Source organism: Schistocerca piceifrons, chromosome 5 (genome assembly GCF_021461385.2).
Source record: "Schistocerca piceifrons isolate TAMUIC-IGC-003096 chromosome 5, iqSchPice1.1, whole genome shotgun sequence".
NCBI lineage: Eukaryota > Metazoa > Arthropoda > Insecta > Orthoptera > Acrididae > Schistocerca > Schistocerca piceifrons.
Genome location: NC_060142.1, coordinates 115,900,079 through 115,923,228, shown reverse-complemented (window position 1 = coordinate 115,923,228; position 23,150 = coordinate 115,900,079). Strand labels below are relative to the sequence as shown.

Sequence of the window (23,150 nt, the reverse complement as noted above, 5' to 3'; positions counted from 1 at the left end):
CAGTGTTCCCCTTCTTTCGTTCTGAATACTGCTTTTGAGTTTTCCTAGGGTGTCAGAATGTCGTTGTACATTGATGGTCTCTCCCTGAGGCAGAAATTCTACCATAATGACGTCTTTTAAAAGCTATTCAGAAGCCAAGATCGCACAAAATATTTTGTATTCAATACAACCGGTTTCAACAGTCTTAGCTGTCATCTTCATGTCTTAAACATTTTTTTTTTTTTATTTTAACATGATCGTTTTACGCTGACCTCATGGACAAGATGCCAAGTGGATAAAACTCAGTTTTATCTATTTGATATCTTGTGCATGAGGTCAGCATGAAATGATTATGTTTTACCAAAAAAATGTTTAAGACTTGAAGAAGACAGCGAAGACTGTTGAAACCGGTTGGTTTTTGAATGGTTTTTAACAATTAAAACAACAGATGGCTCTTCAATACTCCCACAATGAGAAAATTAAATCATAACGATGTCTTTTCGGTCCCAAAACACCGAGGGGCATAACATTTTCGCCAAAAATTGAGCTTTTGAATTTTTTGGTAGATGCGGAATTGGTGTGACGCCACTGTGACATCTTTCTCCTTCTCTCAGGCGTGTAATGTGCGCCCCACGTTTCATCTCTAGTCGCACTCCAAAATCCACAATTTCCAATCCAAGTCGCCCAAGAAGCTCACGAACGCTACTGACCTAATTTTTGTTGTGTTGCTGTATCAGCTGTTTTGGGATCCTTCTTGCCTACGATTTCCGGTATCCTGGCGTTTCTCTCAGCGTCTCGTACAAGCAAGTTCCAGAGTGCTGTGGAAACATCGGAGAAATTTCTTCCACTATCAATCGGCGGTATTCACGAACAGTATTCTCGATTTTTGCACCAACCCACCAGTGAGAATCGAAGATATTCCACTCCTCTGTCCGTCGTGAACATTGTTCTGTCCGTGCTAAATTCCCTACATCACTTAAACACAGTCGTTCTGTTCATGATATTTTCACGGCAAAACATTCTGATTTGGGAAAAAATTCCGGTAGGAAAATTAGAAATTTGTGGTAAGGTCTTATGGGACCAAACTGCTGAAGTCATCGGCCCCTAAGCTTACACACTACTTAATCTAACTTACGCTAAGGACCACACACACACACACACACACACACACACACACACACACACACGCACACACACACACTCGCGCGCTACCCTGCACGGTACTCCGATAGGTGTTTTGTAAAGGTTTTTTTAAATACTGCTACCTGTCACAAACTTCGAAACTATTGTATTACTTGTTTATTTAGCGACATGTTTCGAGGTAAACCTCATCTTCAGGCTAAATGGCATTACAAAAATAACTTTAAAAAATAAGGCCATACAGATGTTACAGTCTTTTCGTCAATGCTGGGGTCATCCTGTGGAAGAAGAGAAAACTGGGTAAGAGCTGATGTCACTTTGGAAACTGGACTGATGTCTTCTCTTCTTCCACAGGATGACCCCCAGCATTCACGAAGAGACTATGTAACATCTGTATGGCCTTATTTTAAAGTTGTTTTTGTAATGCCGTTTTGCCTGAAGACGAGTTTTACCTCGAAACATGTTGCTAAATAAATAAGCAGTACAATAGTTGCCGAAGTTTGTGACTGGTAACGGTAATTTAAAAAAAACTTTTACATATTTTTTGAGACAGTCAAGGTTGAAAAAATAGTCGAAATGGCTTCAAATTCCGGTAGTTTGTTATTGCTTCCGCGTGTATGAAGCAGATCACAGCACATGGCTTTCACTTGACAGCCACTTACCGACATCTTTCACGCAACTGGACACTACAACGCGAGTTTACGTACTACCAAGTATCTGCATCTGCAGTGCCCCTTTTGGTCAGGGGATCCCCTGTACCACACAGTATTGCCAACTCTAAAAACAAAAGCAAAAAATTGACAGAAAGAGATTTTCACTCTGCAGCGGAGTGTGCGCTGATATATAACTTCCTGCCAGATTAAAACTGTGTGCCGGACCGAGACTCGAACTCGGGACGTTTGCCTTCCGCGGGCAAGTGCTCTACCAACTGAGCTACCCAATCACGATTCATGCCCCGTCCTCACAGCTTTACTTCTGCCAGTACCTCGTCTCCTACCTACCAAACTTTACAGAAGCTCTCCTTCGCAGGAGTTTGGTAGGTAGGAGACGAGGTACTGGCAGAAGTAAAGCAGGTAGGACGGGGCGTGAGTCGTGCTTGGGTAGTTCAGTTGGTAGAGCATTTGCCCGCGAAAGGCAAACGTCCCGAGTTCGAGTCTCGGTCCGACACACAGTTTCAATCTGCCAGGAAGTTTCAAATAATTGACAGCCCATTATGATGATAGTACACTTACTCTCTGAACGTGCCTCGTAACTCCGTGTCGCGCGGCATCACATGGAGACAGTGTGTTCTGTGAAATTTTGTAAAGTTCACGCGAAATAGAACAAAAAGACGGCAGTTTCTGTGAAGAACCCTCTGGACTCTCTTTTCCAGCTAGAGGCTGACTGTGCTGAGCGCGCCCGTTTCACGTCTGTTGCAGCAAACAACCGCAGCCGCCGCCGGTGCCTAGCAAGCCGTGGGCCGCGCCTGCCGCCCCCGCGCGGGACGCCGCCCCCGCACGGGACGCCGCCCCCGCCGGCCGGCGGCCGCGAGACGACGCCAGCGAGCGCAGCGTGCGCGACAAGATCGCCATGTTCTCCCAGCCCGGCGCCGCCCCCGCACCGGTGAGTCCCAGCAGTTTGGTCACTGCCCCCTCCGTCTATCTCGCCTGTTTCACAGACACAGCAGCGGCTGCCGTGTGTTTACACAGCTCTCTGATGACCGTCACGCATTACTCATAAAGTTCTACACAGGGTGATTCATGAGTTTGCACGCAAACTGAAAGGGGTGGTAGAGGAGTCGGAGTACGACAACATTGGAATACGGACTCCTGCTCTTTAAAACCCGAGCCAGTGAAAGCTTTGGAATGTCAGGAACAACAAGATAATCAGTCCACATGGGCCTTGAGTTTAGCAAAGATAATGTACTTATTTACCCGACAAGTAAAAGTAGATAGGGAACGTGCACGCTTTTCTGTGCAAGTACGTGATGTACTCAACGCGACATATTCCAGGCGTGGTCCTTTGATCGTGACCGGGCCAAATATCTCACCAAATAAGCGTCAAGCGGAAAAACTACAAAGAACGAAACTTGTCTAGCTTGAAGGGGGAAACCAGATGGCGCTATGGTTGGCCCGCTGGATGGCGCTGCCATAGGTTAAATGGATATCAATTGTGTTTGTTTAAATAGGAACCCCCATTTTTTATTACATATTCGTGTAGTACGTAAAGAAATATGAATGTTTTTGTTGTCCACTTCTTTCGCTTTGTGATAGATGGCGCTGCAATAGTCACAAACACATGGCTCACAATTTTAGACGAACAGTTGGTAACAAGTAGGTTTTTTAAATTAAAATACAGAACGTAGGTACGTTTGAACATTTTATTTCGGTTTTTCCAATGTGAAACATGTAGCTTTGTGAACTTATCATTTCTGAGAGTGCTGTTACAGCGTGATTACCTGTAAATACCACATTAATGTAATAAATGCTCAAAATGATGTCCGTCAACCTCAATGCATTTGGCAGTACGTGTAACGACATTCCTCAACAGCAAGAAGTTCTCGCGCGACAGCAGTTAAAACACCCACTTGGGCCTCATCACTTGTTGCAGGTCGTGGTTGACGTTTCACATATGGCTCAACACTTCCCGTTTCCTTGAATAACGTAACTATCCGGCGAACGGTCCGGACACTTGGATGTCGTCGTCCAGGATACCGAGCATCATATATAGCACACGCCCGTTCGGCAGTTTGATCACAATAGCCTTACATCAACACGATATCGACCTTTTCCGCAATTGGTAAACGGTCCATTTTAACACGGGTAATGTATCACGAAGCAAATACCGTCCGCACTGGCGGAATGTTACGTGATACGACGTACTTATACGTTTGTGACTATTACAGCGCCATCTATCACAAAGCGAAAAAAGTCGTCCAACTACAACATGCATATTTCTTTACGTACTACACGAATATGTAACAAAAAATGGGGGTTCCTATTTTTAAAAAAACGCAGCTGATATCCGTTTGACCTATGGCAGCGCCGTCTAGCGGGCCAACTATAACGCCGTCTGGTTTCCCCCTTCAAGCTAGACCAGTTTCGTTCTTTGTAGTTTTTTCGTTTGACGCTTATTTCGTGAGATATTTGGCCCGGTCACGATCAATGGAGCAAGCAGCTCAGGGGAGTGACTTTTGTCACCCCAGTATCATCTGACCAGGCCACTTTTTTGCAGTCGTCTGGGGTCCAACCGACATGGTCACGAGCCCAGAAAAGACGCTGCAGGCCATGTCGTGCTGTTAGCAAAGGCACTCGCGTCGGTCGTCTGCTGCCATAGCCCATTAACGCCATATTTCGCCAACTGTCCTAATGGGTACGTTTTGATTTTTGCGGTTATTCCACGCAGTATTGCTTGTCTGTGGACGCTGACAACTCTACCAGGACGCCGCTGCTCTCGGTCGTCATGTGAAGGCCACTGCGTTGTCCGCTGCGAGAGGTAATGTCCGAAATGTCGTCACAACACACTCTTGACACTGCATCTCGGAATGTTGACTCCCTTAACGATTTCCGAAATGGAATGTCCCATGCGTCTATCTACAACTACCATTTGGCGTTCAAGGTCTGTTAATTCTCGTCGTGTAGGTATGATCACGTCGAAAACCTTTTCATATGATTCAGCGGAGTACAGATGACAGCTGCGCCAAATAACTGCCCTTTTGTACCGTGTGTGCGCGATACTACCGCTATCTGTGTATGTACATATCACTAACCCATGACTTTCGTCACGCCATTGTATACATATTGTGTGTATGTGGGGCCACATCAGAACTCTTCTGTACGTGACGTCAGCTGCCGACGAAGAAACACTTTTCGCCAGCAGTCTTGCAGCTCCTGATACCCGTGGGATGCCCGGTGGTTTTGGTTGAGTGGGCCAGTATTTTCTACGGAGATGATGTAGCAGTATTCACCGTGATGGTCGCCATTCTAAACCCCTTCTGTTATGTCCAACATTGTTAACAGAACATAATCTCTGGCGAATTTATGGCTCAGAATTAGATACAAGACTGCGAGATCCAAAGCTTTTGTATTGTTACTCAATCAGCTTCTTCAGTTTGTGCACGACATTTTGAAAACCCTGTACAAATTGATGCCGTTTTGAAGTGACAGAAGTAACAACATAAATTGCTTAACGACCACTTTAAAATATATTATATTCACAAAATGTTTTATGAAAACAAAACTATTGTTTAAAAAAATATTCCTCTCGTACGTCCGGAACCGCGCGACTGCTTCGGTCGCAGGTTCGAATCCTGCCTCGGGTATGGATGTGTGTGATGCCCTTAGGTTAGTTAGGTTTAAGTAGTTCTAAGTTCTAGGGGACTGATGACTTCATATGTTAAGTCCCATAGTGCTCAGAGCCATTTAAACCATTTTTTGAACCTCTCGTACCTCAAGACAAGTGCGTCACTTCATATATGGCACGTCACTAGCGGAGAAATGCTCCCATCGGAGCATAAAAAATGTCAAAATGTTACTGTTTAGAAAACTCTGACTGAAAAGTGGATATCAGCTGCCTCAAAAATGGTTCAAATGGCTCTGAACGCTATGGGACTTAACTGCTGAGGTCATCAGAACTTAGAACTACTTAAACCTAACTAACCTAAAGACATCACGCACATCCATACCCGAAGCAGAATTCGAACCTGCGACCGTAGCGGTCGCGCGGTTACAGACTGTAGCGCCTAGAACCGCTTGGCCACCCCGGCCGGCTCAGCTGCCTCATTCTACGTTTCTAAGCACTTTAGAATTTTTCGCAAACATTATGGCATGCGAACATATTCGCACTGTCTTTAACATGTTAGCTCATCTTTCACTACCACAAACTCCCCTACCTGTAACTCGCTCAAACCACTAGTCCATCGCTCTAAGTCGCTCATACCTATCCGCTACCAGTAGCTCTTTCTCACCCACACGTTCAGCCCATCTCATTGCCATTATCTTTCTGTGTCTCTTTGTCAGTGTTTCCTATGTCACAGCAATAGACTCCTTCGTTCTGTCCTGCTACTACTGTGTCCTACCACTGTATACGTTTCGCTCTAGTTCTTACTGCTACTCTCTCATTCATACCTTCCCACTGCTGCTGTCTCTTCTTACTGTCTCCCTCTTCCTCGTCGTCATTGTCACAGAGTTCGCCTCTCATTATCACAGCCTCTCACCAACTTCCATTTTCACCTTCCCTTTACCGAGTGAGGTGGCGCAGTGGTTAGTACACAGGACTCGTACGGGGGGGGGGGGGGGGGGGGGGACGGTTCAAACCCGCGTCCGGCCCCCTTGATTTAGGTTTTCCGGATTTCCCTACATCACCTCACCGGGAGGGTTCCTTTGAAAAGGGCACGCCCGACTTCCTTCCTTATTCATCCCTAATCCGATGCGACCGATGACCTCGCTGTTCGGTCCCCTCTCCCAAATCAACCATTCAACCTTCCTCCTCACAGGCACTGTCTCCTTTACTTTTTTCCTAGCACTGTTCTGTCACTGTCACTGTCAACTGTATTCCGCTACCACTGGGTCCCTCTCTTTCTCTGACACTGCCACTGTCTCCTTCGCTCTTTCTATATCACAACCACTGTCTACTCTCTCTCAGTATATATTTATTACTTTCCTGTCTCTTTTCTCTGCCACTGTCTTCTTCTCTCTCAGAATGAAAAAGCGCGAATATGTTCGCATGCCAAAATGTTTGCGAAAAATTTTAAAGGTGTTGACGAAGGTAGAGAGAGGGAGCCGCTACCCCACTTTTCACTCATGACCTTTTAAACAGGAGAAATATTCGCCATTTTCTCAGCTGCGATACGAGCACTTTTCCGCTGCTGCCCTTCTTTTCCCTGCTACAGCAGGGCATGAGGCTCATATGAAAAGTATTTTATGACTCAGTAAAATTTTGATAGTTTACTTATGGAAATTGAAATAACTCAAAACTAATTTTACACCTCAGAACAGATTTCACGTGCATGACAATTTTGCATGTGCTCCAGTACTACAACATGTGGTTCCCAGAACGCTTCTGATGATAACAGAGACAATTTACAGCACATTTGTTCATGCTACGTCACTTTGTAAGCTACGTTTTCGACTCCCATCATATTTTACGTGCATATTTTTCGTGTACAAGTAGGGTAACTTTGAACATTTGTGTCTCTAATACAGGAAAAGATATCAAGGTAATTTTCAAGGCTGATCGAGATTTTAGGAATATATCATAAAAATTACAATCGTTTGCCTTCCATAGCTGACTTGGGATCCGCGGCTCGGTTTTAGTGTCCGAACACCATGTTTTTGGCGTGTTTCTCGATAACGAATCAAGATTTTTGAAAACGGAAAGATGGTACTTCTAGATAAATGCCTAGAGAATGTGCGGCTAAAATTTGAGCAATTTGCTGCTGTTGGTTACTTAGATATCCGCTGCTGACAGAGAAACAATTGTAAGAAACCTTTTTCTCGGGTTTTCTCAGGAACTAAATGGTCTCTCCATAAGCCGCTTAAGGCGGACCATAGACAACCTCTCATGCAGAAAGAATCAACCGATTCGGTCCATTTGCCTGAGCTGGGTGAAGTGTGTAATATTCAAACTTTGACGCTGTACTGTAGGATAGTTACAGTAAGACGAGCCTTCTGTCGGGTTTACAAATGGTCCCCAGTGCAAACGCTGTGCGAAACGCTTGACCCTACCTACCACAAATAGAATCCGAGGTGTGAGCCCCGGAAGAATCCAGTTTTTACGCGCGGCGTTGTGCAGTATATTTGTGCCATATGGTAGTTTTCTTTATTTCTGTACCCAGTTGTACAAATGCCGTTGACAGGAGCGAGGTGCAGCTAAGGTTCTAAACACAGTGTAACGCTTCAGTTCTCTGCAAGAGGGCATAACACATCCGTATAAAAACTGACCGGAAACATGTGCGCTCTAGAAATAAGAGCTTTCGTTTGTGATTTTTTTTTCAGTTTCTATGGATCCGCTTGTTTGCAGCATGGAAAGACAGTTAGTTGATTACCAGATAAGAAGTACGGAAGGAAAAATCCTAAATGTGTGATGCTGCGCGATAGAAAGTGATGGTGGGATTTGTTTTCTAATGTCTATTCAATTACTGGGAAGATTTGCTTTTCTGCTGAGAAACTTGGGTACGTGTATCTCTGAGCAAGATACGGGTATGAGTCATGAAATTTCTGCAGCGATAAGTATGCCAACAACGTTACGCTTACCTCACGACCGGTTAGTCATGCGGGAGTTTGTTATTTATTGCTACCGTGAAAGTAATGAGGAGTTGTTCCTAAGGCAGTATAATGCATAAAATAGATTATGTGAAAGTTAGTTTTATTCTGTTACGTTTTTTATGTTACTAAACACTCATATTTTGTACTTACTGTGTAAAAGGGGAGAGGGGTTCGGAGATGACGATAATGTTTCCATAATGAGACAGAATGCTAATTAGGGTATTTGCTGCTGGGAATCGCTCTAAAGTTGTGAAAGTCTTAAGTTTTATACACATCTACCACTGCTTCCGTTTCCAGTAAGACATGCTTGTGCCAGTGGAATGCCTTCGTTGTGTTGTCATAAGCACAACAGGAAAAGTCGTCGCGTGAAGTTTCGAACGTTCCCACATTCAGGTGAGCCAACATAACTCGACAGCAAGCGCAGGAAGCACAAATAGGCGCATCGAGCTGACTGCTTTCTGTTCTCGCCAGATATTTCCGATACGTTTGGATATCAAAATCGTCCGCTGTTACCTTGTTTGTGTGCGTTATGACCTACTACTATCTTTCGAAATCACTGCAAGAAATCGCCCGAATCCATACTAGTGAAAACTGGCTTTATGCCTAGTAAAATATAGCTAGATTTTGTTTTCTATGAAGAAATTGTTGAAAGGAAATGGTCGGGTCTGAAGTTCGCTACGGAATTTAAGGTATGCTTAACATCCAGTTGCACATTTTTGATGTGGTTTTCACATCTTCGGAAATACTATATTTGAGTACGTTACGATGATGAGAAAATGGGTCTCGGCCCGAAATTAGTCATCGAGTGAAAAAAGGAAGTAAAATTTGGAACTTTAGACTGGTTTTTCGTTGTATTCATACACTGAAGCGCCATAGAAACTGGTATAGGCATGCATATTCAAATCCAGAAATATCCAAACAGGCAGAATAGGGTGCTGCGATCGGCAACGCCTATATAAGACAACAAGTGTCTGGCGCAGCTGTTATATCGGTTACTCCTGCTACAATGACAGGTTATCAAAATTTAAGTGAGTTTGAACGTGGTGTTATAGTCGGCGCACGAGTGATGGGACACAGCACCTCCCAGCTAGCGATGAAGTGGAGATTTTCCCGTGCGACCATTTCACGAATGTACCGTGAATATCAGAAATGGTAGAACATCAGATCTCCGACATCGCTGCGGTCGGAAAAAGATCCTGCAAGAACGGGACCAACGACGACTGAAGAGAATCGTTCAACGTGACAGAAGTGCAACCCTTCCGCAAATTGCTGCATATTTCAATGCAGGGCCATCTACAAGTGTCAGCGTGCGAAACATTCAACGAACCATCATCGATATGGGCTTCCGTGCGGAAGACCCTATCGTGTACCCTTGATGATAGCACGACACAAAGCCTTACGCTTCCCCTGGGCCCGTTAACACCGACGTTGGACTGTTGATGAATAGAAACATGTTGCCTGGTCGGACGAGTCTCGTTTCAAATTGTATCGAGCGGATGGACGGGTACTGGTATGGAGACAACCCTGCATGTCAACAGGGGACTGTTCAAACTGACGGGGGCTGTGCAATGGTGTGGGGCGTGTGCAGTTGGAGTGATATAGGACGCCCGATACGTCTAGATACGACTCTGACAGGTGACACGTACGTAAGCATCCTGTCTGATCACCTGCATCCATTCATGTCTATTCTGCATTCCAACGGACTTGGGTAATTGCAGCAGGACAATGCGACACCCTACGCGTCCAGAATAGCTACAGAATGGCTTCAGGGACACTCTTCTGAGTTTAAACACCTCCGCTGGCCACCAAACTCCCCTGACATGAACATTATTGAGCATATCTGGGATGCCTTGCAACGTGCTGTTCAGAAGAGATTCCACCCCCTCGTACTATTACCGATTTATGGACAGCCCTGGAGGATTCATGGTGTTAATTCCCCCCAGCACTGCTTCAGACGTTAGTCGAGTCCATACCACGTGTTGCGGCACTTCTGCCTGCTCGCGGGGGCATTACACGATATTGGGCATGTGTACCAGTTTCTTTGGCTCTTCAGTGTTAATAATCATCATTTCCGTACAGGATATTTTTGGTTCTTCGCTTTTTATAGCAACTGCTACCCATGCGATGTTCATTTTTAATTACAGAAATTAAACTTTCTCTGTCCTGAAGGAGGTTGGAACATCACGTCGCTTTACTAGGCATGGTCCTGTTGCCTTCTTCCAACTTAGAACCGACCCACCCCACTTGAACGCCGTCTTGGTGCCAGTGTTCAGCTTTGCATCGTTCCATGTTAACAAGACATCGCCAGTTGAAAGCGCTTTGGGCGTGTAGCATATGTGCCTTCTGCTGTTGTCAACAGAGCGGAGAACATAGTTTTAGGTTGTGTAGGCCTTTCAGAGTTAGCTTATGTATATCGCCAGTGTCCCACATTACCACTGCGATAATGTGCACAGACTTCTGTTGCCATGTGGTTTTTACATCATCTTCCCGGTCCCTATATTTCTCCTTCTTTTCATTCCATTGTTTTGCACATTAGTTGTGTTGGGTAGAACGACGCCTGAATTGAAAGTAACTTGCTCAGCTTTGTTATTCAGATTGCATCGGACCATTTTATCAGTTATCATACTGTCTTCACAGTAAATTTTGAATGTGTCATGTCCTGTAAGTGCGACAGGATCGTAATCTTAGAGTGAAGGGAAATCTTTGATTAATTCACTCTACTGCTGCAACTTCTAGTGAATTCGTCATTTTTTCTCTGTCCTCCATCGTTCCTCACTTGCTTCAAAATTCATGGGAGTATGTTCTGTCTATGCAACTAATTGAAGCCAGTTTGTTTATTGCCATACGCGTTCGCTTTTTTTACTTGTGAAACATTTCCAGTGGCCGGTAATACATATTTCTTTTTATACGTATAATAAATGTATTATGTAGTAGATACAATATGTTATTATGTTACATCTTATGATGTTTTTCTCTTGTTTGTCAGTTTAGAATCGAGTTTTGTAGTACACATTTCTTGATGCGAAATTATCGTTCGGTGTTACTTACGATTTCCAGCACTTTTAGTCCGTGTATGTGGTCCATAAAACCAACATAATTAGAGTTTTGAGTCTTTAACCATAAAGGTTTTACATGCTTGACATCAAATATTTGACGCATTAACTCATTCATGAAGTAATCATGCATTTGATATCTGTTTTGTACATGTGGTCCATAAAACGAACATAATTAGAGCTCTGAGTCTTCAACCATAAAGGTTTTACATGCATGACATCAAATATTTTACGCATTAACTCATTCGTGAAGTAATAATGCATTTGATATCTGTTTTATACATGGGGACACTTCTAGTGAGAAATGCACACTTTTTTAAAATCCATCTTTTATTCTACATGTTTGAAACGTTTGCAGTGTGTAGATACTTCCTTTAGGAACAATATTTTCATTTCTCCACATAATTTCCATCCCTCTCAGCTACCTTACGCCATCTTGGAACCAGCGCCTGTATACCCGCACGGTAAAATTCTGGACCAACTTGTTGGAGCTACCGTTTGGCAGCGTGCGCAAGGGAGTCATCATCTTCAAACCTTGTTCCACGAAAAGAGTCTTTCAGTTTCCCAAAGAGATGATTGTCAAATGCAGCCAGGTCAGGACTGTAAGGCGGGTGTTTCAGTGTTGTCCATCCGAGTTTATACATGGGGGCTCTCTATTCTTTAATGCAGTGGTCGTCAAACTGCGGCAAGCTGAATCCAAAAATGTCAACTAACGTTAAGAACTTCTTACGAGTGCAGTATTTCTGTCCAGTCCTTAGACAGTAATCTTTTAAGGTGAACTTAATTTTAATTGATGTTGCAGAATGCGGCCGTGGGATAAGTAAAGCTGTTCGCTTAACTTGGGATCAGAGGGTTAAATAGCGAGGCCACTGCGGGGTTACAGGATGTGAGAGGGGAGAATGTTCTATTGTTCGGCTTCCATTACTGGCAACTCACCGGCGTGCGCGACTCGTACGTATCTACCGTTGTGGTGTAAACTTCGACACGGTCGGTCATCTTCAAATGCGGTACTGATGTGTTGCAAGGACATTAAATTAATTAAGACTGTTGCCATACAGGGTGACTACAACTGAACTTTCGCTACTTGAGCCAGTGAAGACGGAAAATTATTTGCCATATGGATAAGTAACTTTATAGGAATAATGATGATAATAATGGGCGTATGGCATTGGTGGCCGGGAGACCCCTCGCGGGTCGGTTCCTTAACGCCACTACGGCGACTTGCGAGTGAATGAGGATAAAATGATGATCAAAGGCACTCAACACCCAGTCATCTCGAGGCAGAGAAAATCCATGACCCCGCCGGGAATCGAACCCGGGACCCGTGCGCGGGAAGCGAGAACGCTCCCGCAAGACCACGAGCCGCGGAGTTTATAAGAATGATGTTCAGGCTATGCACTGTCGGATTTCCGTTGTTAGTAGAGTTAGTGTCGTGACACGCCGCTAAGCGGCGGTACTGGTACACTGATGTAAGGTTGAAACACAAGCATGAGAGTGCATTACAGCTGCAGACAGTCAGCAGGTGAGCAGGGCTTTGCCTCATAAAACTGTTGTAGCGAAACAACAGCAATAGTGCTGCTGGGCGAGTATCATTGCATTAAAGGAATGTGGAGAGGTCCTCTTTCCGCACTGTTGTTGAAGAACGTGATTTGGAAGTTCGAATGAACTGGCTGTTTGGGAACTGATCCAGGGAGAGAGCGACGGCCAATTGCGCCACAAACAGTTGAAGAAATTACTGTTGGCATGACTGAGACACGGGACGCTGATACATGTTGCTGGCTGAAGATCAGCGTAGCGAGGGAGGTAGCCAACACCTCACCTCAGATGGTCCGGGCAACAGTATAGCAATCTCTAGCGCGGTTCCAGGCTGTCGTGTGAGCAGGTGATCGTCACACTGAACAACATTTATAACCTGGAACGTAAACGTGGTATGCAGTTAACAAACAAACACCCTCTCATGTTGAAATTAAAATGTATTTCTTTCAGTTGTTTATTCGTTACTTCCCTTCCGCGTGTTTCTTAAAAATGTTTCCAGTTTCATTGTCCCACGATGACTCGTTGTTTTTCATGGGCGTCCTCTCAAGTAGCGAAACTTTAATTGTAGCCACCCTGTAGGATGCAGTGAGTAGAACAAAACAGGCATTTATATAGTTTATCAAACTTTTGTGATTGTGTCAGACTTGAGTAGTGCACTTGAATATAAGTATGAATACTATTGTTAATCAAAGTCATTCACACATGTAAGACCAACAACACTTAACCACGAAGCTATAGTGACAGCTGTTAGCAGAGGTTGGCAGCAGTCAGAGACAGATCACAGTCAACACAAAGTGTTCCGAATGACGCCGATTTTCAACGATCGTTACGTGGGATGGGGGCAACTTATTGCGACCTTATACAGGGCGAGTCACCTAACATTACCACTGGATATATTTCGTAAACCACATCAAATACTGACGAATCGATTCCACAGACCGAACGTGAGGAGAGGGGCTAGTGCAATTGGTTAATACAAACCATAAAATAATGCACGGAAGTATGTTTATTAACACAAACCTACGTTTTTTAAATGAAACCACGTTAGTTTTGTTAGCACATCTCAACATATAAACAAATACGTAATCAGTGCCGTTTGTTGCATTGTAAAATGTTAATTACATCCGGAGATATTGTAACCTAAAGTTGACGCTTGAGTACCACTCCTCCGCTGTTCGATCGTGTGTATCGGAGAGCACCGAATTACGTAGGGATCCAAAGGGAACGGTGATGGACCTTAGGTACAGAAGAGACTGGAACAGCACATTACGTCCACATGCTAACACCTTTTTATTGGTCTTTTTCACTGACGCACATGTACATTACCATGAGGGGTGAGGTACACGTACACACGTGGTTTCCGTTTTCAATTACGGAGTAGAATAGAGTGTGTCCCGACATGTCAGGCCAATAGATGTTCAATGTGGTGGCCATCATTTGCTGCACACAATTGCAATCTCTGGCGTAATGAATGTCGTACACGCCGCAGTACACCTGGTGTAATGTCGCCGCAGGCTGCCACAATACGTTGTTTCATATCCTCTGGGGTAGGCACATCACGGTACACATTCTCCCTTAACGTACCCCACAGAAAGAAGTCCAGAGGTGTAAGATCAGGAGAACGGGCTGGCCAATTTATGCGTCCTCCACGTCCTATGAAACGCCCGTCGAACATCTTGTCAAGGGTCAGCCTAGTGTTAATTGCGGAATGTGCAGGTGCACCGTCATGCTGATACCACATACGTCGACGCGTTTCCAGTGGGACATTTTCGAGCAACGATGGCAGATAATTCTGTAGAAACGCGATGTATGTTGCAGCTGTTTGGGCCCCTGCAATGAAGTGAGGACCAATGAGGTGGTCGCCAATGATTCCGCACCATACATTTACAGTCCACGGTCGCTGTCGCTCTACCTGTCTGAGCCAGCGAGGATTGTCCACGGACCAGTAATGCATGTTCCGTAGATTCAGTGCCCCGTGGTTTGTGAAACCCGCTTCATAGGTAAACAGGTAGAACTGCAGCGCATTCTCTGTTAATGCCCATTGACAGAATTGCACTCGATGATTAAAGTCATCACCATGTAATTGCTGATGTAGCGACACATGAAACGGGTGAAAGCGGTGACCATTGGATCCCTACGTAATTCGGTGCTCTCCGATACACACGATCGAACAGCGGAGGAGTGGTACTCAAGCGTCAACTTTAGGTTACAATATCTCCGGATGTAATTAACATTTTACAAAGCAACAAACGGCACTGATTACGTATTTGTTTATATGTTCAGATGTGCTGACAAAACTAACGTGGTTCCATTTAACAAAACGTAGGTTTGCGTTAAAAAACATACTTCCGTGCATTTTTTTATGGTTTGTATTAAACAATTACACTAGCCCCTCTCCTCACGTTCAGTCTGTGGAATCGGTTCGTCAGTATTTGATGTGGTTTACGAAATATATCCAGCGGTAACTTTAGGTGACTCACCCTGTATATCTAGTGAATTGAAAACCCGCCAGGGTAGCCGAGAGCGCTAACGCGCTGCTTTCTGGTCTCGGGTAGGTGCGCCGGCCCCCGATCGAATCCGCCCGGCGGATTAACGACGAGGGCCGATGTGCCGGCCAGCCTGGATGTGGTTTTTAGGCGGTTTTCCACATCCCGCTAGGTGAATACCGGGCTGGTCCCCATGTTCCGCCTCAGTTACACAGCTCGCAGACATCTGAACACATTTGCACTCTTCCATGGATTACACTCGACGCAGACAGTTGGGGTATACAAATTCCGTCGTGGGGGGTACGGGGTGGTGGCAGGAAGGGCATCCAGCCACCCCTTAACCATTAACATGCCAAATCCAATTAACGATGGCTGACCCTGCGTAACTGCAGGACAAGGCTCAAGCGATAGAATAGCTAATCAATAGAAGGCTCGTAACATATTAGTTGCAGCCGTGCTCTAGGGGCGCAGGCACGGTAGCTCAGCGTGTTCGGTCAGACGGCTGGTTGCCTTCTGTAATAAAAAACTGAGTAAAGGAATCATCGATCGACTTGAACGAATGCCATGTGACGTCCGCTCAGACGAAACGCGAGGAGCAATAACGAACAAAATGAAGACTTCGGCTTAAATTTTCTCCGTTTAATGTTTAGCATATTTAGAGTGCCCTGTCCTTTATGTCCAGTTAGGAAGAGGTAAACACGATATAACATCCGAAAAAAAGTTGCACAGTTCGGTAATGAATTAGCGGAAGTGGGCGAGCGCTGCATCTGCTTAGCATGGTCTGACGTGAAGCCTTATAATCTTATCTAATCTAATCGCCTGTGCGGCTGATGGCCGGGACGTGGTGCAGGCCGCGCACATCCATGGAGGTTCGCTGGCAGGTAAGTAGGATCTCTCTCTCTCTCTCTGTCTGTCTTTCTGTGTTCTGTGAGCAGCCTCTGCAGCGCCAGCTGACGGCGCTGTCATAACTACATTTATTCTCGCGCTATCCACTACTGTCTCATGCTGCGCGCTTTAATGCTTCTCCGCTTTACTGGTGGTAATATTTCTCCGCCTTACTGGCGGTCTAAATTCGCGAGAGACGGCGACTGCTGTCGCGCTTTGACAAACTGTCGCACCACCGTTTTTGGGTCCGGTTTTTCCGTAGCGATTTAACCTGACAGAACTTCTCACCTCGCGGTCGTCCTCTCTCCGTAGAACGGAGAGGCGCGAGTTCTCCGTCTGAATTATTAAAAGTCTTTTCTGCTTATCGACGCCAGTTTCTGTATAGATATCTGCTCTCTGCAAGTCAGCTACGGTGTGTAGCGAGGGTACTTCGTGCACATAAACAGCTCTCCACCCTGCTCTCACTGCTCCTGTTTATATTCCATTAGCTGACAGCAAGACTGTCTGTACCGCCTCATTTCCTAATTTCGCCTCGCGTTCAGTAAGCGAGATGTAAATTCGCTTATTGGCTTCCCCACGACTAGATACTTAACGATTCCGACAGATTCCGTTGACTGGTCGACGATCGTGTAATCAAATGCCACTGAATTTTTTCGCCCGTTTATTTACTTTTAGTACCAACTGTCAGTCTTTGTTCCAAGCGCTGAACATTTTCATTCATTTATTCTAATGACGGCCGGAGTGGCCGAGCGGTTCTAGGCGCTACAGTCTGAAACCGCGCGATCGGTACTGTCGCAAATTCGAATCCTGCCTCGGGCATGGATGTGTTTGATGTTTTTAGGTTATGTTTAAGTATTTCTAAGTTCTAGGGGACTGATGACCTCAGAAGTTAAGTCCCATAGTGCTCAGAGCCATTTGAACCATTTACTCTAATGCACGAGTTCATGTACGCTGTCCAGTTCCCCTGTATCGAGTCAAAGTGGCCGATGGTTCAAATGGCTCTGAGCACTATGGGACTTAACTTCTGAGGTCATCAGTCCCCTAGAATTTAGAACTACTTAAACCTAACTAACCTAAGGACATCACACACATCCATGCCCGAGGCAGGATTCGAACCTGCGACCGTAGCGGTCGCTCGGTTCCGGACTGTAGCGCCTAGAACCGCTCGGCCACTCTGGCCGGCAAAGTGGCCGAATCTCAACTTTTAGACGAAGGATCAGACCTAAACTCTATAATCTTCGGCTGCGCGAAATTCGCTGCTCAATTGACAAAACTGATCGTTGTAGTGTGGTTGGGGTCTGCTTGCTTTTTCGTGTTATCTCGACAGTGTGCAACTAACTTTAACTGTGTAGATATGAGCTAGGTAGCACGAGTGACCTAACAGCATTCTCATGTCACCGCTGTAAGGCTTATCTGACTTGGCAAGGTCGTCTCGATATGCGGGATTGAACGATAGCGGAATGCTTTTCTCTATCGTCAAGTGAGGCGTTTTCTAATTTGAGCGTTGGTTGTCGGCGTCTGCCCTGGCGCACCGAAAGAAAACATTTATGTGGACGTTTCCACTTTCGTCTACTTGTAGAATGCTGTTTTTCTCCGTTCTTGTAATCGTCAGATATATGAGACAGAGAGAGCATAGTTGCAGAATAACTTTTGGAGATCAACTACATTAAATATGGAAACAATTTCTGACTATAAAATTATACTACTAGCTCCAGCGATGACAGTGGAGCCACACTTATATGTACCAAGAGAAAGGAAAAGGAAGAAACAGTACGTGTTAATCAGACGTAACTCAATCTCTTTGACATGGTACTGATGCATCTAGTCAGATAAAATTCAACTCAACACAGAAATATGCAAATATGCTTGAAAATTCATTGCAAGAAGACTAAAATAATGAAAATGATCACATCCAAAAAACTAATTAACAATGATGTCATAGGTGCAGTAGATGCGTTTTTCTGATAAGGACAACTCAAGGCAGGGAGTGGATGAACAGCAAAAGGCTAAACAGTCGTGACATTTCCATCTGATCTGATTCAGTGGCTGTTCTTTAGTCAGTCAACCTACCCGTCTAATCTTCAGCATTCTTCTACGTCACAACGTTTTAAAGTCGTCCATCTCGTCTTGGCCGTACTCGTTATCATTCACTCTTCACTTCCGTACAAGACTACACCATAAACAAATACTTACATAAAAAGACTCCCTAATATGTAAATTTACGTTAGATGCCAACACATTTTATCTCTGTTAGAAAAGCTTTCCGTCTTATTTACAGTCTGCATTGCATATTTTCTTTACTTCTGTCGTTGCCAGTTACCATGATGGCAAAACGGCAAAACTCATTTGTAAGCTTCAGTGTCTCAATTCCTAAACTAATTACCTCAGGATCAGCCTACTTAATTCGATTACGCTCAATCAACCTTGTTTTAAATTAGTTTCTCCTTGTTTTACTTCAGTGTTTGCTCAATGTACAAATTTAATAACAAGGGGGATACACTCCAACCGTTCTCATTTACTACCTCCCTTTGTGTCTTTCGACTTTTATGTCTCCAGTTTTGAGTACTGTATAATTTATCGTTCGCTCCCTGTACCCTGCTACCTTCAGAACTGCAAGGAGTGTATTTCACTCAACTTTGTCAGTAACTTTCTCTACATCTTCAAAAGCTATAAAAGTAGATTTGCAAGAAAAATATGACTGTAAAAGTCAGTCATTGTACACGTTGTCGACTGACCGAAATATTGGCTTCCCCAGAGGAATGGTCTATTCAGGGATATAACACTCATTTGAAGCAAAAAACTCCGTATCGACATATGCCCTATTACGAATGGTTTCCGCTATAGAACACCTTTAGTATACATTGTTCTTTATTTTCTGTAATATTCGATACGTTGTCATTGCTGTAGTTGAATACGCATGCCTATACCAGTTTCTTTGACGTTTCAGTGTAAATAAGGGCACATGGTGTAGAGTTTGACACTAGTTCGGTACATATTGTTATTTGTCCATTAAATTTCGGGCATTGCTGCGCGAATAAAATTTCCTCCACTGATATTTCGGCCGCGTATCGTCCGGCCATCCTCTGATCATTCCTCGTGGGACACCATGTGTAATTTCGTCTGAACTATTGAAGTTACTGTTAATTTTTTAAAAATTGTTAGGCAGTTATTTCACGAGATGCAGTACCTCTAATATTTTTTGAAGAATATATTGCGTCTTTAATTCAGTGAACAATGGTTAAATTTATGTAGCGAGTTTATATAAAAACGTGCGTATTTATTTTTGGTTGTTTTTTTGTGTAGCGTTCGGTTTTTAAATCGCTGCGTGAAGCTGAGACAGACAATTACCTTTCGTTGCTACATTCTGTGTTCAGTTGTTTTAGGAGAGGCACCCGTGGTGATAGACAATTTTTTTAATGCAGTCAGATGCTAAATCTTTGGTCCTAGTTATGATTCTCGTACTGGTAACAAAAATATTCTGGGGATTTTTGTTTTGACACCTTATTACGATGGTTAACCCGAGTAAAATTATGAAACGAACGTCCACTCAGGCGCAACAGTAGCGCTTGGCATTGGAGGCCAGTTTCGAACGACAATGAATTAAATTAAAGCTTCATTTTTAAGAAAGGAAGCTGCCGCCATTGTCCCACTGCCCCTCATCCATTGCTTCCCTTTCATGACCCTACTCATATACATACAGCATCGGTTCTGTAAAACTTGAGGCTAAAATTTTGCTCCCTACTACCTTTAGATTTTCAAAAAAAGTATTTAGCCAACACTGCTAAAAGCTTTCTCTAAATCTGCAAATGCTATGAACGTAGGTTTTCCTTTCTTCAGCCTATCTACTAGGATAAATCCTAGGGCCAGTATTGGCTTCTACTGTTGTTTCCTTCCACTCTTCTGTAAATGATTTCTGACAGTATTTTGCAATCATTACGTTTTTAACTGATAGCTCGGTAATACTCCTGTCAGCACCTGCCATCTTTGGAATTGGAATTATTACATTCCTATCGAAGTCTTAAAGTTTCCACCAGCATGCGGTGTATAAAGTAAACCCGGAACTAATTAAATATCTGCAGCTACGGTTTGTTTAACGTTTACTCGCCTTTTCGCTTTGTGTTAAATTGATAATAGTGACGAAACAGTGGCCGTTATCTGATTTGCGGCCGTCATGTTGGCAGGCTCCCGCGCATGCGCAGCAGCCGGCTGCGGCGTCGCCGCTGCGGCGGCGCTTCAGCTCCGCGGCGGACCTGTCGGCGCCCTCCGCCTCCGCCGCCCCCGCCGCCTCCGTCGCCCTTGCCAGCCCGGCGGCCGGCCTCTACTCGCGCGTGGGCGGCAGCCAGCTGGACGTGCGCACGTCGCCGCTGGACCGCTCGCAGAGCTTCCTCGACCTGTCCGCCACCCCCGCAGCCAGCGCCGCCCCCGCCGCCGCCCCCGCACCCGCGAGGGAGCGCTCTGCCGACGCGCAGCAGGCCACGGCCTCGCTTCCGCGGAGGACGTCCTTCAGCGGCACAGGCAAGTAACAATGACCAAGAGTGGTCCGACAAAACAGCCTTGCGCTCTGGTTTCCAAGAGCTGAAAATATTAATAAGAACCGCTTTCAGCAAAATTATATTTATTTGGTTATACACTGGCTCTCAGCTTCTTAGGCCATTATCTGTTGACACCTGAAAGTCACGAACACAGATAAAATGACGTCTGACTGGCACAGATATTATTTACACGAAGATACGAAAGATGCAAAAACGATTACGTGTAGAGTATTTACAAAAGAAAGTATTAATTTTTATATCACACAGAAATAGTTACATTTAACTAAAACCGGACGTCAACGTGAGAGAAGCTAGAGATTAAGAAAGCAGAGCCAACCTTTGACGATCGTCTTTCAATGGAAAACCACTCTTGTTATGTAGATAGTGAAGTTTTACATTCTTTTAAGAAAAGCAGTCAATTTCCTTTTTCCCCTCTGTTAAATAAAGTTTCTGTTTGGGTTACAGTTGTAAATTTAACTTTATTTTTCATCTATTCTTAAATGCAACGGTTTTTTTTTCATCAGTCTTCTGACTGGTTTGATACGGCCCATCATGCTTTCCTCTCCTGTGCCAACATCATCGCAGAATAGCACTTGCATCCTAAGTTTATGAATTTATTTGTAAAAGTATAGACACTGGAAATTAAAATGTCCTGTGAAGCCTCTCCTGCTCCAAGTCGGCCCGTTTGACGTCCTACCCCCCTTAACACATCTCCTATCCTGCTTTTTGTCGCTCTTTTCGATATGTTTCTTATCAGTCTACCTAATTTTGTACATCCTTCATGAAACGTGTAATGATGTCCACAGAAAAAAGTTTCATGTAACAACTTCTGCATGACACAAAAATGTAATACTTTCTTTTGTAAACCCTCTGCATGTCATCATATGTCCTGTATAAATAATATCTGTCTGAGTCGCGCGTCATTTTATCTATGTTTGTGACATTCGGTTATCTTCTGACTGTGGCCTAGGAAGCTGATAGCCTTTTTGTGACCGAATAAATAAATAAATAAATATATATATATATATATATATATATATATATATATATAAAATTTTGCGGATCATTGGAAAATGTTTCTCATTTAATATTGTCATCATGGTATGAGAACCACCGACAAGAATTCAGTTAATGTTATAAAATTTTCCACATTCAGTAATTTTCAGAATGACATCTTGTTCTTAAAATGTCCAGTATTAACTCGTAATAACACAATGCGAACGCTGTGTTGTTTATTCTGTGCAGACGTTCTAATATTCCGGCACAAAAGTTGATATAGACTGCTAAGAAAACGCCTGCTAGCGTTGCGGCCACGTGACGCGGTAACGAAAGCACGCAAGTGGAGCGGACACGACGGGGAAGTTATGAGCTGTAAATAGGAAATCCACTGAGATAAGCGACTGTGACAAAAGCCAAATTATTATTACGCAGGGTCTGTGAATGAGTAACTCGGAAACGGCGAAGCTGGTGGAATGTTCACGTGCTACTGTCGTGAGTATCTTATGGAAAGAGGTAGAAGAACAGTGAAACTACCACTAGGCGCTAAATGCACGGACGTCCACAGCTCTTCACAGAACGTGGGGTATAAAGGCTTGTGTGCTCGGTAAAGCGGGATAGATGGTGATCTGCTGCGGAAAGAACACAATGCTGGCGCACACACAAGTGTTTCGGAGCACACCGTTAATCGTTCGTTGTTGAACATGGAGCTCCGAAACAGATCAGCCCTGCGTGTTCACATATTGACCCAACGGCATCGTCAATGACGTTTACATTGGGGACGGAACCATCGGGATTCGACCGTTGATCAATGGAAACGTGTGGGCTCTTCGGGTTAATCACATTTTTAGCACACTAGGTCGATGGTCGTGTCCACAAAAACAGTCATCGAGGTGAACGGCGGCTCGAAACGTGCAGGGTGTCCATTTAGAAAGGAACGCAAGAAAGTTTGTGACAGTAAGCGTAGTGACAGGATATTTGTGTCCCAACTTGGTGGTACTACGGTTTGCTTTTATTCTGCACGATCACCACCTGTCAACTGCGAATTTTTCTATTATGGGGTTTACTGTGGTTGGGGGAAAAAGCCATCGTCTACCGCGAGAATTACGACAGTGCTACTGACCAAGAAGATAACGATGAAACCAACGAGGTTTCAAGTGATGGCGGTAGTCTTTGATGCTATCTAATAATCTACGTCTGGTGTGTGGTGGAGGGTACATTGTGTACCGCTGTCATTTACCTCCTTTCCTGCACCGGTGGCGAATGGTTCGCGGGAAGAATGCTTGCTGGTAAGGATCC

General features: G+C 44.4%; 1 protein-coding gene across 1 annotated transcript in view; it reads left to right on the top strand.

Moving 5' to 3' along the window:
* Positions 1–2,688: 2,688 nt before the first annotated feature.
* LOC124798779 (pro-interleukin-16-like) overlaps positions 2,689–23,150 on the top strand; it is a 62,676-nt gene continuing 42,214 nt past the window's right edge. Inside the window, exons 1-2 of the mRNA XM_047262309.1 lie at positions 2,689–2,721; positions 20,505–20,838. Of these exons, the coding sequence (XP_047118265.1) occupies positions 2,689–2,721; positions 20,505–20,838 (367 nt within the window). The remainder of the gene's footprint in view (positions 2,722–20,504; positions 20,839–23,150) is intronic.